The sequence below is a fragment of the Panthera tigris genome, chromosome B3 (assembly GCF_018350195.1).
Source record: "Panthera tigris isolate Pti1 chromosome B3, P.tigris_Pti1_mat1.1, whole genome shotgun sequence".
NCBI lineage: Eukaryota > Metazoa > Chordata > Mammalia > Carnivora > Felidae > Panthera > Panthera tigris.
In genome coordinates, this window is record NC_056665.1 from 103,834,447 (window position 1) to 103,854,840 (window position 20,394).

At 33.9% G+C, this 20,394-nt stretch overlaps 1 protein-coding gene across 1 annotated transcript in view; it reads right to left on the reverse strand.

Annotated features, from left to right (window-relative positions):
* Positions 1–3,220: 3,220 nt before the first annotated feature.
* Positions 3,221–20,394, reverse strand: part of EXOC5 (exocyst complex component 5) — a 57,526-nt gene continuing 40,352 nt past the window's right edge. The window contains exons 13-18 of the mRNA XM_007089031.3: positions 15,946–16,054; positions 11,452–11,572; positions 10,160–10,246; positions 6,622–6,730; positions 6,209–6,424; positions 3,221–5,556 (exon numbers count right to left, since the gene is read on the reverse strand). Of these exons, the coding sequence (XP_007089093.1) occupies positions 5,368–5,556; positions 6,209–6,424; positions 6,622–6,730; positions 10,160–10,246; positions 11,452–11,572; positions 15,946–16,054 (831 nt within the window). The 3' untranslated portion in view covers positions 3,221–5,367. The remainder of the gene's footprint in view (positions 5,557–6,208; positions 6,425–6,621; positions 6,731–10,159; positions 10,247–11,451; positions 11,573–15,945; positions 16,055–20,394) is intronic.

A 20,394-nucleotide genomic window follows, 5' to 3' on the forward strand; every position in this document is an offset into this window, starting at 1 on the left:
GTATAAAGATTAATATGATAGGCAGATAAAAAGGGATGGTTTCACTTAAAGGTACCTGCCTATTTAAGATTACAGGGGCACCAAGAAGGCTTCCTACCTCTCAAAGTTTAATCCAAAAATTTTGAAAATCCACCATTTGAGATTAATTCCTCAGAGGTGGTTCCATCCAATCTGCAGACTTAGAGTATTAATACGAAGATACGCTGGAAGGGATAAGACATTTTCCTTCATTTAAGATTGCTAATAGTTAAAATAAAAGGAAGTCATTCATCTGAGCTATAAATAAATGAAACTTAACTTACTCATTCCAGATTCCTACACCTATTCTTAACCTTCCACACTTCTTCCAATTAAGTCACCAGTCACTGATAATTCTATGTTTTACTGACCTTCCAGTGATTATAAATTTAAGTGGTTTTTCAAAGTAAACTTAATTCCAGTTTCAGACTTTTAAATTAAAAGTGGCTCAGTTGGATACTGTTTCTTCAACATAGTAATATAAATATTAGTAACCTGGCTAAAATGAATTATTGACAATTTTAATAATGTTGCACAGTACATATTAATATAGAAAAATACATGTTATCAGCAGCATAATGTTGACCATGTTCTAATCCATTCCACCTGCTCAAATATTAGTGCAAATAATTATATATTTGTAATGCATCACTGCTGTCTAGCACAAATCTATGCCTTCTGAATAAATGACTTTCCTCTGAGGTTGTTTGCTGTTTGGAGTATGATGTGATATATTCATATTTAAATTGGCTTTGTACGGTGAGGCAGACTGCAACCATCTAAAAACACTCAAAAAATGAATAAGTATGGTTAATTACTTTTCTCTCCCGCCACAAGTGATATTCATCTCAAGAACTGAAGTTTACTGTTATCACCCAAATATTAGTGTTAAAGTATACAGGGCCAAATATTCAAAAATATCAATCTTGTTAAAGCCCAGAGTTATCAGCCTAACTGCTCCAAATCACCAATTAAAATTCTCACACTCTAACATGTCAGGTTTCTCTCTCATATACACTTGAGGAGTTGTTTCCTCCCTACATTTGGAAAGAGAAAGGACTGACCAGTGGTAAGAATAAAAGTTAAGAGTCTTAACTCTTAAAAGATTAAACATGCATGTTTCCCCCTATATTTTCACTCCAGCATTAGCCATTTAAAAACTACCAAATGCATTAAATAATTAACACAATTGGCAAACGTATGACATTAAAATAGTCTGTGTTTGAAGGTAGAAATACTGATTTGCCCATATTTTCCAAGGTAGAGTTGTGATTTACTCCTATGTTATAAAACACTTGGACTCTTTCTTCTGTAAAAGTTAAGCAGATATAGTACTGTAATTGTGTAAAATACTACTACAGAGAACTTTTTGAAAGATTTCTATTAAGTACAAACTTAATATTAAGTTAAAATTTCATGACCACTTATAAAATTTTAAAAACCAAATTTAAAAAGTATGACCACACATTGGGAACATTAAAAAATCCAACAGTAAATGAAATACTGATCCTGTGTATCAACTTCATAGCCTAAACACTACAGTGGGAAACAAACATTGAATGAGAAGGAAATTAGACTAAGGAAAACTAATGAGTCTATCAAAATAAAAGACCTATTTAATGTTACATAGGGAGAATAGTGCACAGAACATCAAGAGTGAGTGAGAAAGATTTAGGTTTCAATCTGAGCCTTTTATCACCTACAGACCTTTAGCAGGTCTACTTAATGTTTTTTGTGGCTTAGATGTTTCATCTGTCAAATGGAGATAATACTACCCAACTCTTAAGGCTGTTTTGGAATCAAATGAGATCATGTGTACAAATGATTAGCATAGTGCACTGAATTTGAACCAATAAATGTAGCTAGAATTATCTTTATTATGCATCAATATTTAAAAATTGTTGTTTTACTTTATGTAGAATTATTTACTCTAACAATATAAACTGGTCTTTTCCTCCAAAGCACATAACGTATTTCAGGACCGAGTTTCTCAAGCGGAGAGAAGTACTACCGAATTGAGTATACTGAAATTAACTGGATGAAAGCTTAAAGTGCTTTTGATATCAAATTCTCCAATAGAAATCAGGAGAATTCAGTACACTTCTAGAAAGTACCTCACACTTCTGAGTCAATGAATAGTATGTGGGTAATATGAAACCTACTTTTGTATTGATAAAAAAAAAGTTAAATCCCAGATTTGAGCTTTTTAAGTTAATAACAAATTATGCACAGAGTGAACCTTGCTGACTCTCACATAACAGTTGTTCAAGCATGTTTTAGGCACTACCTTATAAACATGACCACCTTAAAAGGTTTTGTGGCATTTCAGGAACCAAAATCTCTTTATCTGGATACCTGTAAATATTCACCATCTTAGATGAGAAAAAGGCATTTTAAGGAAGCAGTACATTCTCCACTTTGAATCAATCTAATAATAAAATTATTTCACTGTAAGCCAGAAGGCTGATGTTCAGATAGTGAAAATTTAAAGTGAAAGAGGAAAGAAAATCATCTAAATATATCATAAGTTAATGTATTTAGCAGTTCTTTTTTAAAAAAGTTAGGTGCTAGGTACTTGCAACCATGGAGATGCTCAAAATGAGGCTAATACTTGTCTTGAAATAGTCAATGAGTCATCTGTCTAAAGATTCATTCAACTGTTATTTTATAATTCTTCATAAGGACTATTCATCTACTGTGGTCGACTGTCATTTTCAATACCATAACTTAAAGAGGCTAAAACCTGTGTCCTGTATTTTAACATAATATACTTAAGTTTCAGAAAAATAATTTGCAGTGTTTTGGAGCATATTTTCCACTTCAAAAAATTACATAGATATTGTCTGTTAGCTCCTGTAGAAATGCAGAAAACTATTAAGGATTCTCTTTAATCAAATGTTGTCTAATGTTACTAATATACAAAGTTCCATTATTGCTACTTAAAATTTTATCATGTGCATTTGAAAAACATCTTACTTATTGATCATCTTTTTTGAGTCATCAATTGTGGGCAAAATTTTATAGTGGTCATAAATATAAAAAATGCTTTAAAAATTGGAATAAAAAGAATGCAAGGAATGCACAGGGCTTTATAGAACAAAATTTTTTAAAGAAAGATAATCAGTTAAATTTCTAATCTTAGAAAAAAAAAAGTATTTTTCTTCTAAAAAAAAAAGGAGGTGAGAAGACCTATAAAAAATAAGGAACATCTTAAAAACTTAAATAGCAATAATTTAGAAAATTAAGTATGGATATCCTTAAGATGTAAAAAATGGAGTGAAATAAAAAAACAATTGCAGGGAATTTGTTTATTAAGCATTAATGTTAACACTTCTAAATTAAGTATTCACTTATGAGTTTTGTCACTGCCTTGGTCAATGGACATAATGGAAAATATTGCACAAAATTCAAGCATGGAAATAATAATTAACAAAATATTTAAGCAACATGTTTATGTTTTACATTTAAAAAAATTAATCCAAACAAAATAATTTGAAGCACTTCTCTGATTTGGAAGTCTTAAAGTGTTCTCTTGTGTTTTAAGATTTTGTTTTCTCTTTCTCTCTCTCTTGTTTTTTTTTTTTTTTTTTTTTTTTTTTTAACAAATTGACACTGTACAAAGAGTTCAAATGGCCAGTAAAACTACTGCTTTAAAATTGTTGGCTTTAAGTAACAGAGGTATAATTTGAATTCACATCAGAGCTTTCTAAAATGGCAATAGTACAAGCATATGACTTTCTCTAGTATCCAAAATCTGTTCTGGCTCTCCCCTTGGCTAGGGAATAGAAAACTAGACAGCTTTCTAAAGCTGCCATAATTTTCTAAAATGCTTTGATAAAAGTTGGCATACTTTGTTTCTTTTGCTTACCTTGATAACACTGGGCTAAACAGAAAATTAAGAAAATTCAGTCAATAGTAACTTAAACAGTAGGTAGTGCTGGATCTGGAAGTTTTGGTAAGATTGATGACTATTCAGAAACATAGTCTTAAAAGAAAAGTAGTTTGCCAAAATTAGGCCAAAAAGCCTACATTAAAGGAAAAAAATGCCAAGAATGAGCTGAACATTAAAGTTTATCTGTTCTTAGAAGATTGCGAACAACACAAAGGGAACTGAAATACTACACACAGATAAGAATGAATTCTTGCAGAGCAAGTTTAGAGAGATTGTAGAGTAAATAGCCTTGCTAAATTTCCACTTGACGTTTAAAATTTTATAAGTGATTTATTATGTCACCATATGAAGCCAATTCAGTTAACTCCATTCAAGAATTGCTTCAGAAATGCCTTGAAAAAGATGACAGAAACTATAGATCTGAAAAGCAATCAGTCTTCACAAAGCTTGTCTCCAGACTTAGAATATATAATGCTATCTATCAATTACTGATTCCCCTTAAAATAGATTATCAATGTTCAGCCATCCCATCTTATTCCAGTTTAGTATTAAGAAAGTAATCTTAAAGGGCTGCATTGTTGCTAAACACTGTCAATATTTCTCATATTCACCATTTAGACTATACCTCAACTTTACTTCCCTTATAATATTAAAATAATGAATAAATATGGTCCTTCAGTTAAGGTCCTCCACCTTACCTTAAGTGAAATATAAAATAAGGTAGACTTATTAATTTCTTGCTAGCATTGGCTTAAAATCTGTTTATGAAATAAGAAATAGTAAACTTTAAGTTTTTTTACCCAGAAAGCAGATGTATTCTGATCCACTCCTAATATCTACATAAAACATTTCATCATATTAGTTCAGTTTATAACATTTTTCTTGGAATACTATTGTTGTACCTCAGGGAAAAATCCAATTAACCAACTACAGAAATTATGCTCAGTTGTTAACCTTTTGAAAGAGGCAAAAGTTCTCTAAGAAAACCTAAAATAACAATTGGTTAACAATTACCAAGTGCTGAAAAGGTCTTTAAAAATTGGTAAATAATAAATGCAGTTTTGCTGTATTTTACCATCAATGAAAAATAGGATGGTGAAACTTCCCAATGGAATATGTCAAAGAACATGAACTGGAACAGTGATAACATCTCATTTGTCTTCTGACACCAGCATTTTCCAGGATGAAAAGAGTGACACGTAGTTTCACATAATTTGAAATTTAGAATTTGAAATTTGTTAAGTTCAAGAATGGAATTAAAATTTAACTTAAGGGGAAAAAAGCAAAATATGGCTGGGTAGTGTCCAAATTTCAAATAAAATCTCAAGGGTAAGTATGGCTGCTGTTTTTCCAAACAGTCATTTTTCCATAAAATGTTGGCTGTGTCATAAGAAATCTCCTGTGCTTTCTGTCCAAGACCTGCTGAAGTACAACATGTTTCCCTTGTAAATTCAACCTCAGCTGAAATGTCGAGCAAGGCGGGCAGATCTATAGTCAGCACGAAGTTGTACGAAGGAGTGAAGAATGTTTTTGTCCAGATTAGCAAGTTGTTCTCCTGAGCAGACTTGCTTTAAATTATCTGGGGCGACTACCAGAAGATTGCAAAGTGCATGCAGAGTATCAAAAAGCTGTAATACCAGTGGGATCTGAATTAAGGAAAAAAAAAAAAACCAGCATTGAAACAAAACAATTTCTAGTTTTACAATTAGTTTTTAATCCTTCTCACTTATTTACTGTTATTCAGGAGTTACTAATGTGGGAGAGGTTCAATATATTAAAAAAATTTTAAAGCTTCAGAAAGTATTAAAACTCAAATATTTCAGACATTACAAAAACGTGGTATAATCTTTTTGAAAAGATATATAGTATGCCAGTTTTCTTCAATAGTTAACAATCATTTATACTTCTGTGGATTAGAATTAGTTATCATTAATTTAGCACTTTTCTTAAATAATTTAAACCTTAAGGAAAACTGATTTCAGAGAGATGTACATGAAGAAAGAACATATTTTCCTGATGTGTGATATATACAGCTTTAGTTATGAAAGTCAACAATGTCATTTGAATTGTGGAACTGAAATATGGCCTTGTCTAAAATAAAGCACAAAGCAAAAATGTGTTAATACTGAAAATATGATTGGAACAACACTTTTCCAGTTAGAAAATGTTAGATCTGTCTCGCTACAATATCAACAAGTTGTAAACTTTTCAGTAATGACAGTAAGTCAGCATGCATTCTTAACGGTCTGACTTATGTTCCTGAGCCTACTTACAAGCTTCAGATTTGTGAATACGTACCTTGAAGTCTTTGGCACACTTCCTATATTCAGCTACATCACAAATTGCTAACATGCCACCCATACAACTGTAGGAATATTGTTGAAGATGCTCATAAATAAGTCGATGAAAACGTACGCCAAGTTCCATCAAAACTGTATCCACATTCTTCCCATCCATGGAATTTTTAATCTTTTCCACTTGCTTTCTCACGTAAGCACAGACTTTAACACAGGCCTGTAAAATTTTTTCTACACTTATTACATAGAAATGGATATCAACTTAGATGAGGAGAAAATACATATAGTGTCTCACTGATTTCTAAGTATAAAAGAAAATAACTTAGAGCACAGTAAGATGCACCAATGAAAATGTTAATGAAATTATTAAGCAAAGCAGATATTCTTACTAGTATATTGAATCATTTTACTCACATTAGTATATTGAATCAAAACATTGTTTTCATCTTCTGGCTTAAAATCTGTTTTCTTTTGTTCTGCAGCCAAGATATGCTTCATCTGTCCAATCATACAATTTAACGTCCTAGAGAATTGAGAACACCATATATTTGATCCCTTTATTTAAAAATTTTTAAAAAATGTTTGTTTATTTTTGAGAGAGAGAGAGAAAGAGACAGTGTGAGCTGGAGAGGGGCAGAGAGAGAGGGAGACACAGAATCTGAAGCAGGCTCCGGGCTCTGAGCTGTCAGCACAGAGCTTGACGTGGGACTCGAACTCAAGAACTGTGAGCTCATGACCTGAGCCGAAGTCAGACACTTAACCAACTGAGCCATCCAGGAGCCCCTTGATCCCTTTATTTTATATTCACTTTATATTATTTATACTAAATTGAAATTATTTAATTTCATAGCTCTGTAAAATTATTTACTGTTGGTAGACTTCAGATTTTAGAAAAAATAAATTCTAGGTCTTGCTATCAATGAACTCTGGTTTTATTTAGATTCCTGCTCTTGCCCAATACTTTATTTAAGGTAATATTAAAGATCTTAGAAATCTGTCACTAATTTATTTCCTTAACAATTATATACAGAGAATGGTTAGCAAGAGGGGAAGATAGAGGGTTTAAGACGAATGGCCAACATTTGGAAGAAGACGTGAGAAGCATATGAGTTTATACTCTAAGGACAAGCAGTAGGCTGAACAAGTGGTACTAAAGACCCAGTTGAGAAAAGAGAGCATGGGTTTGTAGTGGTACCAATAACATTTGAGTTATGTGATATTCTCCAACAGCAATCAGTCACCCAGTTATGGTAATAAAAGAGACTGCACTGATCCAAAACTTAGGATCTGTAAGATAGTTATAGTTAATGGAAATATATTTTAGGGGAATTAGAAGGGACTAATTCAAGAGCTGGGTCAAGCAACCTAAGCATAAAAATAAAGTAAAGCTAGGAAAAGGGTAATTGGCAAACGATTAATAAATTAAGGGCTAGAGCTCCTGCTGAGGTCAGAAAGCAGGTTGTGGAGTTGGAAGAACAAGAGGTTACGAGCAATGAGTGGGATATTCAAGTTTGAGGTTTTTGTTACCAATGATAACAAGGTCTAGCAGGATATGAGAGTAGGTAGCTAAAGTGAAGATGATCAAGAAAATGAATGGGTCAGACACAAGGAAGTGGAAATAACCTACACTAAGGTTAAAAGAAAAACTGTGAGCCTGTTGCCCAAATTCTCAATAAATACAGGGGACTAACATAAATGACTGAGAGACAACAGCAATAAGAAAAGATGATGTGAGCTTCAAAGGCAAAGAGGTTCTGACCTAATACCCACAGGTGGACACTGGTCTGAAAATACCAGAAGGGATCAGGTGGATGCTCTGCTTCCCTCTTTTACCCATTATCCATGGAAAATGGGTTAAAAAAAATTAGAAGTTCACATTCATGAGACCACTACAGATCACTGTGCTTTCAATTGGTCAACTAGTACAAAGACTTTGAGACCAAAGCTTAAAAATTTTTTTTAATATTTATTTATTTTTGAGAGACAGAGCACAAGTGGGGAGGGGCAGAGAGAGAAGGAGACAGAATCCAAAGCAGGCTCCAGGCTCTGAGTTTGTCAGCCAGAGCCCGATGCGGGGCCCGAACTCACAAACCGTGAGATCATACCTGAGCTGAAGTCAGACGCTCAACTGACTAAGCCACCCAGGCGCCCAAGACTAAAGCTTATATAGAAAGATATTAAGAAGATGCCTAACAAATACATCTTTCCTGTACCTCTGAAAGCTTAATGTATCCAACCTCCCCACGTCCCAAATATGATTTTTAGGTATTCTGAGGCAAACCAAGAAGAAACAAATTAAGTTAATATGAGGGATTTAGGTTAGGAAAATACACACTTCTTGAAGGGATGATTATAATGTATATAAACATATTACATTACGTGAAATACTGTGTATGTATAATCTCCTGTTGTCCTGACTGAAAGCAAAAGGTAGAGGCCAGTTTTTAGGATTATTCTAAGCATATAATCAGTAAATTAAGCTCAGTAATTAATTCTATAACATGCCCTTTTCCCAGTTTTATTCTTTAACTTTATTTTTCTTTCCCTCATTATCATATACTCTACGGTATATTGATCTTAGTGAAAAGGTAATTGGGAGATGACCTGCAAATTTGATACTACTAATAAAGTAAAAATTATTTACTTTTTCACAAATTAGAGTGAATTCCAGGCTATCCTTGTAACAGCACTGTTAACTAACTTGCACTCAAATATGCTTTGTTGAATAAAGAGAAAGGAACAGAATTACAATATATAAAGAAGATATGCCCAAACCTAGTAGCAAGGGCTTTAGCATTTGAATCCTAGCTCTACCACTACTAACTGTGCAATCTTGAGCAAATACTTTATTTCTTTAAGCCTCCATTTCCTCATTTGTAAAACAGAAATAGTATTTTCTACCTAATAAATAACACAAGTGAAGGTCCTTAACACTGTGCCTGGCACACAGCAAAAGCCTGATAAATGGTAACTGTCATCATCATTAGTAAGTATAAGACCACCACATCATCTCAAGAAAAGAGACCCACTGCTCTATACCGTAAACAGATAATTAACTACAAAAACGGTTACAAAAATTTTTGAACACAGAGTTTGCATTCACTTAATGAAATTTACTTACAGAAAATTAGCATATTTATTTAAAACATTTCAGACATAACCCTGAAAATTCTAAATGAAAATAAAATCCTCTATGTTACATACCATTTTTAAGGAGTTCTGAAAGAGTAGGAGAAAGGAGGAGGAGGAGAAAACGGTGGCTTCCAAGAATAGTTTTCAACTGAATCTAGTTTAAAAGAATCTAAACATACTAAAAACCATTTTCATGCTGCATTTATAATAGTGTTTTTACAAAAATTTTAAAATTTTTAAAAAAATATTTATTTTTGAGAGAGAGAGACAGAGTGTGAGGCAGGGGAGGGGTAGAGAGAGAAGGAGACACAGAATCGGAAGCAGGCTCCAGGCTCCGAGCTGTCAGCACGGAGCCCGATGTGGGGCTCGAACTTTCGAACCGTGAGCTCATGACCTGAGCCGAAGTCGGACACTTAACCAATGAGCCACCCAGGCGCCCCTAGTGTTTTTACAATTTAAAAAATATAAGAGGCAAGCGGGGGGTGCCTGGCTGGCTCAGTGGGTGGAGCATGTGGCTTTTGGAGGACTGAGAGTCCAAAGCCCACACGGCGGTGTGGATTTTAAAATAAAATCTTTAGGGGCACCTGGGTAGCTTAGTTGGTTAAGCATCTGACTTCAGCTCAGGTCATGATCTCATGGTTCATGATTCGAGCCCTGCATCAGACTCTCTACTGTCAGCACAGAGCCTGCTTCCAATCCGGTCTCCCTTTTCTCTGCCCCTCCCCTACCTCGCACATGGTCTCTCTCAAAAATAAACATTTAAAAAAATAATAACATAAAATCTTAAAAAAAAAAACTAAAAATAAAACTAACAACTTGCCTATCAATGCCAGTATCCAATTTCATCTCCATTTGTTCAATTATTTCTTTTTTCTTCTGAAGGCATTCAGATAACTTAGGAGAAGAGCTATTCAATGTTTAAAAGGAAAAAAAAATCACGTTAGTAGCCTTATAACTCTGAAAGTTTTTCATATGCATATGTATATTGTTATAAAAATTTATAAATACACAAACATACATATATATTATTTTAATTTGCTTGCAAATCCAAGAAGCACGTAAGTAGTAACTACAGTGCCCAATTCAAACTAGGAAATTATGCAGTATTACTATGCCTAATAGTCACACTAGGAAAAATTAACCATTTAGAAGAGAAGGAAGAGGAAGATTTAGATTCATTACTTTTTTTTTTAATATATGAAATTTATTGTCAAATTGGTTTCCATACAAGACCCAGTGCTCATCCCAAAAGATGCCCTCTTCAATACCCATCACCCACCCACCCCCCATCAGCCCTCAGTTTGTTCTCAGTTTTTAAGAGTCTCTTATGCTTTGGCTCTCTCCCACTCTAACCTCTCTTTTTTTGGATTCATTACTTTCATCTCAGAGAAGATATCCCTCAAGAATATAAATATATGTGATTTTGAAATTTTGGGATTGTTTTGTTTTCTTCTTGTTTTGTTGTTTTGTTTGTTTCCTTTTTAATTAAATAACAGTAAAAAATAAAAAAATAAAAAACAAAAAATCCATTGGATATCTTAAGAATATAATCAATTATACTAATTAAAGTTTGGAGACTACAGCCAATCCAGTTGATTTAGCTTTCCTACACTAAAAAATAATTTTGACAATCATATTTGCCTTCTGAATGCCACCTAAATGTCAAAAACACACAAAATATTAAGGAATATGCAACTCTAACAGTTATGTGGATTCTTTGCTATGTGGCATTACAGTTCTTAAATTAGTACATTTCCTTTCAAAGTGTGATTTAGGGATTACAAGTGATCTTATCTTTAAGACTGTTTCTAGACTAACTTTTTGGCATATCCATGTTTACAATAAAATGTTTAAAATATTATCTTTTATATATTGTTCATCTTGTAATAGTACACATATAATTTTATAAGGCATGTTCACATATACTCCACCTTATTTAATCCTCACATGCTTGAAAAGTTCACATAAACTGATAGGAAAATATAAACCAAACCTTAATGTCATATATTAAAATCTGTCCTATTAATCTCATGAAATTTTTGTTGTAAGTCTTTATATGTAGAGAACATTATAATATTCACTGACATACCAACAAAAATCAATTTGACTAACCTTATTAGTGGCATAAGGTGATCATTAAACTGCTTGTCAAAAAGATGAAAAATAGTATTGGCCTGTTGCACAACATCCAAAAAATAGAGATTTGCATTCCTAGAATCTGAAGAAGGAATTCCTAAAATTGGAAGGCATGTATGTATTAGAATCACACTTGAAGAAATTCATCTTGCTAACTGAAAAAATGAATGTGATATTATGAGTAAAAGCAACTGCTATTTTAATAAATCAGCAATGATTTTTGTGGACAGAAAAGTAAAATTAAGCTTAATAATAAAATTAATCCAAAGTTTTTACACACGAAGTTTCACCATCTACTCAGTTTTCATTACTTGCTGAGATAAACAAAAAATACATCAATAAATGAATCATCTTGGTCTATATCTTTTCTTTCCTACTCTCTCATGCCCAGTGGTTCACATGAGCCATGAACCACTTCCACCATTTTTCTTATAACAAGGCCTCATTATCTCAGTTAAAATAATTTTTTTGTTACTTTCCTGGGTTCAAATCACTTTATCTTTTCTGTTAATATATTGTTGCCAGAGTAATATATTTAAATTTACACATTTCACTCATCTTGCTCTCTATTATTTCTTCAAAAATATTCAAAGTCTCCTCACTGTCTACAAAAAAATTCTTGATTTTCCAGCATGCTATTCAGGTGACTCCACATGCTGACTCCAAAAAAGAGACCTGACCTCTCCAGATTTCAGATTCATCTTTTTTGTAGAAGAGCAATAGATAAACTCTAAGATACATTCTAACCTTAGATGTCTATGTTTCTAGCGAAAACTAAGAAGCATAATGGGCTAAGGAAAATATTCATACATGAGAAAATAAAAGTTTAATACCTAGAATTCTTTATGGGATGATGATTTTTTTTCAAAGTTTTAAAAATGAAAACAAAAGGGGTGCCTGGGTGGCTCAGTTGGTTAAGTGTCCGACTCTTGATTTCGCCTAAGGTCATGATCTCATGGTTGTGAGACAGAGCCCTGCGTTGGCTGCATGGAGCCTGCTTACGATTCTTTCTCTTCCTCTCCCTTTGCCCTTCCCCCACCTGTGCACATGCTTGCACACGCTCTCCCTCTTTCTCAAAAAAAAAAAAAAAAAAAAAAAAAAAGAAGATACGATAAAATCACCAAATAGTAAGAAAACTAAAGACTCCAACACAAACTTAGAAAGAAAATTAAGTCAGTACACATGTAGAAAATACCAATCCTTATTATTAATGGAAGACACAAAAATTAAGGTAATATTTATGTGTGTTTTCAACCATTAAATTAAAGGTTTTTAAAGAATATCCAGAGGCACCTGGGTGGCTCAGTGGTTGAGCGTCTGACTCTCGATTTCATCTCACATCATGAACCAGCAGTATGGGACTGAGACCTGCCTCAGGCTCTGTCCTGAGCATGCAGCCTGCTTAAGATTCTCTCTTCCTCTGCCCCTCTCCCTCACTCATGCGTGCGCTCCCTCTACATAATTAAAAAAAAAAAAAAAATCCCTTTATTCTAAAAAAATATTCAACACTATGCAAAGAATTAGTACAATCATAAAGGTCAATAACAGTATAAATTACTGCAAAAAAAAAAAACCCTTTTGCAAAACTGTATATGTATAGAAAATTTGAAATTGGTAACACACTTTGTGTGTGTGTGTGTTTGTAAGTAAACTCTGCCCTCAACGTGGGCTTGAACTCATAATTCAGAGATCAAGAGTCACATGCCCTACCAACTGAGCCAGCCAGGGGCCCCAGGTACCACACTCTGAACTGCTAATTTCACTTCTGGGATTTCATACGAAGAAAATAATTCAAAATAAGGAAAACACTCTAAGCTCTACAACGTTCACTGCAGCATTATTTATATTACTGAAAAGATTCAAGATATCTAGAAATAGGGGATAGTTAAGTTTATTTAACTTTATTATATATATGCATGACAGAATTTTATTCTACCATTAGAAAAAACAGCATTTAGTAAATACTAACTAAATGGCTGCATGGAAGAAAGTTTATGAATATAAGAAACATTCTCACCCCTAAGCCCTTCCAAATTGTGAATACATACAACTATTAAAATGAAGATGCTAGATTTCCATATGAGCTTAATAACAGGTCCTTCATACCATATGGATTCAAATTCATGTTATCTTTTTTCATTATCTTCTTTAATCTTCATACCTTTGAGGTATTATTACCCAATACAAATTGCCACATTAAGTCATTTGCAAATGGCAAATGTTAAATACTCGATGTCAAGATCTGCTGTAATTAGGGCACCTGGCTGGCTCAGTTGGAACAAAGCATGTGACTCTAGATCTTGGGGTCGTGAGTTTGAACCCTACGTTGGGTGTAGAGATTATTTAAGAAAATGAATAAACTTAAAAAAAAAAAAAAGAGTCTGCTGTACTTAAGTTAAAAAAAAGCAGGCTACAAATGTTTATCTACATCATGAGAGCAAATAAAAAAATGGGTAAGAATAAACCACAAGGTTACTGAATTATGGGTGAGTATGCTTCAATGTTAAAAACTTTATGAAATGATGTGACATACAGTCAATAAACATTTTTGAGCATCTACTATGTGCTTTCTAGGTGCCAGACAATAATGGTGAATAAGAAAGATTAAGATTCCTAGCCACAAGAGCTTACATGCTGTTCTCTTAAAATACTGTCTCCAAATTCTCAATTCACTCCTTCACTTCATTCAGCTCTCTGGATCATGTCTCCTCAGACAGGCAGTCTCTGACCATCCTTCCTCAAAAAAAAAAAAAAAAAAAAAAAAAGCCCTCTGTTCCTGAATTTCCCATCCCAATTTCTCAACACTTCTCATTAACTCTTACTCAATTTTACATTGCACTTTCTAGTCATTTGTCTATCCTTTCCCTGAGATTGAAAGCTCCATGAGTGCAGGAGTAGGCACTTAAAAGGTATGTGTTGAATTAATGAATTCTGGTTAGCGGAGGCAGATGTTAACAGATGAAAATTTCATTGCGAGAAGTGCTATGAAAAACATTAATTCAGTGACGAAATAATGAGTTACTGGACTGGGAGAGGTGGGCTACATTGGCTAGTGTGATCAGCAAAGGACTCTTTGAGAAGGTGACCTCTTAGTTGAGATCAGAGGTTGAAAAGCCAGGCATTGAAGAGCTGAAGGAAAAGGATTTGAGGGACAGGGAAACACCAAGCGCAACAAGCCTGAGTGAGAAAAAAGAATGAAGGCCAGAGCGGCTGAGATAGTGAGAGGAAGTGCAATAGGAGATGTGGATGAATACAGAAGAGGAGGACAGATCAAAAGCCATGCTTTTGTGAAGTCTGTTATTATTTTCCCCCTAAAAGTAACAGGAAGTTACTAACGGGTCTTAAACAAAGAAATAATAATCAAACTGACTGTTATGTGGAGTCAGTACTGTGCAGAAGTGAGAATGTACACAGAAAGGCCAGTTAGGAGTAGACAGAGATGATGGTATGTATGTATGTATGTATGTATGTATGTATGTATTTTAAATGTTTTATTTATTTTTGAGAGAGAGAGCGAGCGAGCTAGGGAGGGGCACAGAGAGAGGGAGACATGAATCTAAAGCAGGCTCCAGACTCAGAGCTGTCAGCACAGAGCCTGATGCGGGACTCGAACTCACAAACCATGAAATCATGACCTGAGCCGAAGTCAGACGCTTAACTGAGCCACCCAGGTGCCCCGAGATGATGGTATTTAAATTAGAGTGGCATCAGTAGACCTTGAGAAAAGTAGATGAATTTGAGTTATGTCTGCAAGTATACTAATGGGATTTGCTGATAGACTGGCTATCAGCATTCATGAAAAGGAAAAATTATGGCAACTCCTATGTTTGGGGCCTGAGCAACCCATAAATAGTAATACCTTTCAAACACATGGAGAAAAATGGGAGTCAAACATATTTAGATGGAAGATAAAGAGCTTCATTAGGCATATGTTATATCTGAGATGCACAATAGATAGGTGGAAAGTTCAGAGGCAACTGGATTAATGGGACTGGGATTTAGGGAAGAAGTCATTATTACCCTATGAATACCAGTAAACCCAAAAGACCAAAAGCAAAAGAAAAAATTTTAATATGAATTCATTCCTTTCCAGGCTTATTTTGGAGTATTTTTCTTTCTACACCTTATATTACTCAATTGCCTCAACAAGAATTGCTGTCATCCTTATTTCTGCTCCCTTGACATTTTATAACTTATAGCATTGTACTACAGTCTGCCCATACGCTGCAGTAACTTATGTAGCTTGCCCTGCCCTGCTTGATGTAAGAAATATGAGACAACTGTGTCTTTGTGTAACTTTCAGCACCTGGAAAACCCTTGCATTAAAGAAGCTCAAAAAGCATTATTCATTGCATTGAACTGAATTCGATGTATAAAGTTGAATATATATAAAACATTATTATGCATACAGTTAACTAAGCATGATTAAAGAAATTTAATGCAAATTATAAGACAAATAAATATACTTACCAGCAAGTCCTGTTTCCAAAGCATAATCGATATGCTCAATACATAAAAATTCCACAAGAATGGTAAAAATTCTAAAGGCATTCCTTGGTAAATCAGAAGGATCAGAAAGCTTTAAAAAGAAAAACCAAACAAATTACTCCTCAAGTCTATCTTAAAAAAAAAAAGCAACTTTTTTTTTAGCAATCAATTTTGTCTAAGATGTAGCCAGTGTTCAGATATCAAAATAACTTATACTCCCATTCCCACCCCCAATGCCTCTCTCACATACATAGACATATAGTTACAATGCTCCCTATTTGTCTACAAGTCTCCTGGCTTAGACTAGATCAGTGTTTTTCTCACCTGGATTGCAATCCATTAGTGGATTGTGACAAGAAAGAGAGGAGAGAAGAGAGAATCAATAGAAAATGAAGTATAATGTACATATTAAAACCAAATATAGTTTAATGAGATGCACATACACGCAAAACATCACACATACACAAACATACATATAACAAATGTCCCCTGGGCTGCCATGTAAAATCCATTTCCTTTTTTTTTTTTTTTTAATGTTTATTTATTTTTGAGAGAGACAGAGTGAGTGGGGAAGGATCAGGGGGACAGGGGGACAGAGGATTCGAAGCAGGATCCATGCTGATAGCAGAGAGTCCAATGTGGAGCTCAAACTCATGAACTGCAAGATCATGACCTAAGCCAAAGTCAGATGCTTTAACTGACTGAGCCACCCAGGTGCCCCTGTAAAATCCATTTCTTATTGTAGGTTGTGGTGAAAGAAGTTCCAGAGCCACTAACTTTAACAAAAGCTATTCTAGCAAAACTCAAAATAAGAAGGATTCTTTATTCTACTGGGGGAGGAGATGGGGAAATCAGTAGCCGATGCACTAAACTATGACAGGCTCAAATCCCAGCTTCATCACTCCCTGGTTGAGTAACCCCTTAAGATGTTATTTAACCCCACAAGGCCTCACTTTCTCATCTGTAAGGTGGGAATACTATTAGCAGTACTTATATCCTAGTCCAGAGGTGAGAATAAAATACGAAAATGCACATAGAGTATTTTTAGCACAGTGTTTGGCACACAGTAAACTCACAAGTGTTCATTTTGCTGTTGATGTTGCTGATGATTACTCAGTAAAAGAATTATTAACGTCACAGTGAGAAAATGAAATCTCTATTTAAAAAGTTAGAAAATTACCTCTCAACTTCTTATAACTGCTTCCTGTATTGTTTATCAATTGATTGTTGCCTCTTTGTAGTCTCCATTCATGTACCTTTCTCAGAGTAATGATTATCATCTGATATAAAGAGGGGGGAGTTGAAATACATAGCCCACTTTAAAAGATCTATTATAAATACTGATTTGATATTACTCGATTCCCTTCCTGGTCTTCTTAATACCACCCCCCAAAGTTTATTCTTCACTAGTCACTCTAACCACAACCTTCACCTCTCTTCTTTGCTCACTGATGCTCAACAGATGCCCTTAACTAGCTATAAGCTAGAAAGGTCTCAAATCAATGACCTCAGTTTCCACCTTAAAAAACTAAACAAAGAAGGGCAAATGAAACCCAAGTAGGTACCAAAAAAAGAATAAAGAGTGGAAATTGACGAAACACAAAAGAACAGAGAAAAATCAAAGATACCAAAAGCTGATTCTCTGGGAAAATCAATAAAACTGATAAACCTCTAGCTAGACTGATCAGGAAAAAAAGATACAAATTACCAATATCAAGAATGAAAAGGTGACATCACTATATATTCTACAGATATTAAAAGGACAATAAGGAACTATCATGAACAACTTAATCCCAATAAACTCAACAATTTATGTAAAATATACAAATCCTTAAAAGACACTACCAAAGTTCAATTAAAAAGAAATAGATAACCTATTTCTAAGTCTATTCAAGAAGTTGAATTTGTAGTTAAAAAAAACCCTCACAAAGAAAACCGCAGACCCAAATGACTTCCCTGGTAAATTCTCCCAAACATTTAAGGAAAAAATAATACCAATTTTATACAAACTCTTCCAGGAAACTGAAGAGGAAGGATTATTTTCCAACTCATTCTACAAGGCCAGTATACCCTGACAACCAAAACTAGACAAAGACATTATGAGAAAAAAGTATATGTATTAAGTCAATATCCCTCATGAACACAAACACAAAAATTCTTGACAAAAGTTCAGCAAACCTAATCCAACAAAATATACATGGGATAACACATGGTGAACAATTGGGGTTTATCCAAGAAAGGCAAGGTTAACTTTTGGAAATCAATGTAATTCAGCACATTAACAAAATAAAAAGAAAGCATTTGACAAAATACAACACCTAATCTTATAAAATTACTTAGAAAACTAGAAATTAAAGAATTTTGTCAATCTGATTAAGAGCATCTGTGAAAAACCTACAATTAGTATCATACTTAATGGTGAAACAGTGAATGCTTTATTCTTTTTTTGTGTGTGTGTGTTTATTTTTGAGTGAGAGAGAGAGACACAGAGACACACAGAGAGAGAGAGAGAGAGAGAGAGAGTGAGTAGGGGCATAGACAGAAGGAGACACAGAATCCGAAGCAGGCTCCAGGCTCTGAGCAGGCAGCACAGAGCCCGACGTGGGGCTCGAACTCATGAAACATGAGCTCATGACTTGAGCCGAAGTTGGATGCTTCACCGACTGAGCCACCCAGGTGCCCCCTGAATGCTTTATTCTTAAGGTTAAGAATAGCACACAGGGTTTACTCAAACTGCTTCTATTTAACACTGAACTGGAGGTTCTGACCAATGCAATGAGGCAAGAGAACAAAATAACAGGTTTTTATACTTGAGTAAGTAAAACTGACTTTATTGGCAGACAACATGATTGTCTATTCAGAAAATCCTGTGGAATCTACAGAAAAAAAAAAAACTATTAGAACTAATAAGTGAGTTTAGTTAGGTTGCAGGTATAAAATCACCATATAAAAATCAACTGTTTTTCTATACACTAACACAGAGTATCAAAAATACAAATTAAAAAAATACTACTGACATTACATTAAAATAGCACAAAAAATCCTAAACACTCAGGGATAAACCTTGTGTGCTAAGAATTAGAAAACATTGCTAAGGAAAATTAAAGAAGATCTAAAAAAATGGAGAGATATACGATGTTCATAGACCAAAAACTCAATATTGTTAAGATGTTAATTGTCCACAAACAGAACTACAGATCCAATGCAATCAAAATCAAAATTTCAAACTTTTTTCCCCTGAGACTGACAAACTGATTATAAGGCATATGAAAATATTAGAGGACTTATACTACCTGACTCAAGACTTATAGTGATCAAGACAGTGTAGTCTTAGCACAAAGACAAGTAGGTCAATGGAACAGAGTCCAGAAATAGATCAACATATAAACTCTCAAATGGTTTCTGACAAAGGTTCCCAAGCATTTGGTGGAGAAAAGATAGCTTTTCAATAAATAATGTTTAAACAGCTGGATACTAAATGCAAACAACAACAACAACAACAACAAAAAAACCCAAAACAAAAAAAAACCACCTCTGATCCATGCATCACATGACATGCATAAGTTAACTCAAAACTGATTAAAGACCTAAATGCAAAATCTTAAACTATTAAACTATTAGAAGAAAACATAATAGGAAGTCTTTGTGTCCTTGGGTTAGCCCAAGATTTCTTATATATGATACCAAAAATTCTGATACCATCCATAACAGAAAAGTGTTGGATTTCACCAATATTAAGAACTTGTCATCATCCATATTTCATCAAATGAAACACTACTGTTAAGAGATTAAAAAGACAAGCCACAGACTGAAAACATTTGTAAATCACATATCTGATAAATGAAATGTAACCAGAACACAGAACTCTCAAAAAATAAGAGAACTCAATTTTTAAAATGTACAAAAAATACCTCAAATATATACGAATAGCAAATAAACACATGAAGACAGTCAACATCATTAGTCGTTAGGAAAATGCAAACTGAAATCATAATGAGATATCACTATCCACCATTAGATTGTCTAAAATTAAAAAGACTGATCATACCAAATGTTGGAGGTCATGGGGAAGCAAATGAAACTTTCACATATTGCTGGTGGGAATGTCAAATGAAACCACCACCTTGGAAAACAGTATGGCAGTTTCTTTAAAAGAAATACATGACTCACCTGTATTACTACTAAGTCTATATCCAAGAGAAATGAAAGCTTATGTCTGCATAAAGACATATGCATGAATGTTCACAGCAACTTCATTCATTAATAGTCAAACAATGAAATCAATCTGAATGTCTATCAATAGGTAAATACATAAACTGTGGTATATTCATGCAAAGACATACTACTCAGCAATAAAAAGGAACACAGTAAATAATATACACAACATGGATGAATTCTTAAAGAATCGTGCTGAAAAAGCCAGAAACACAT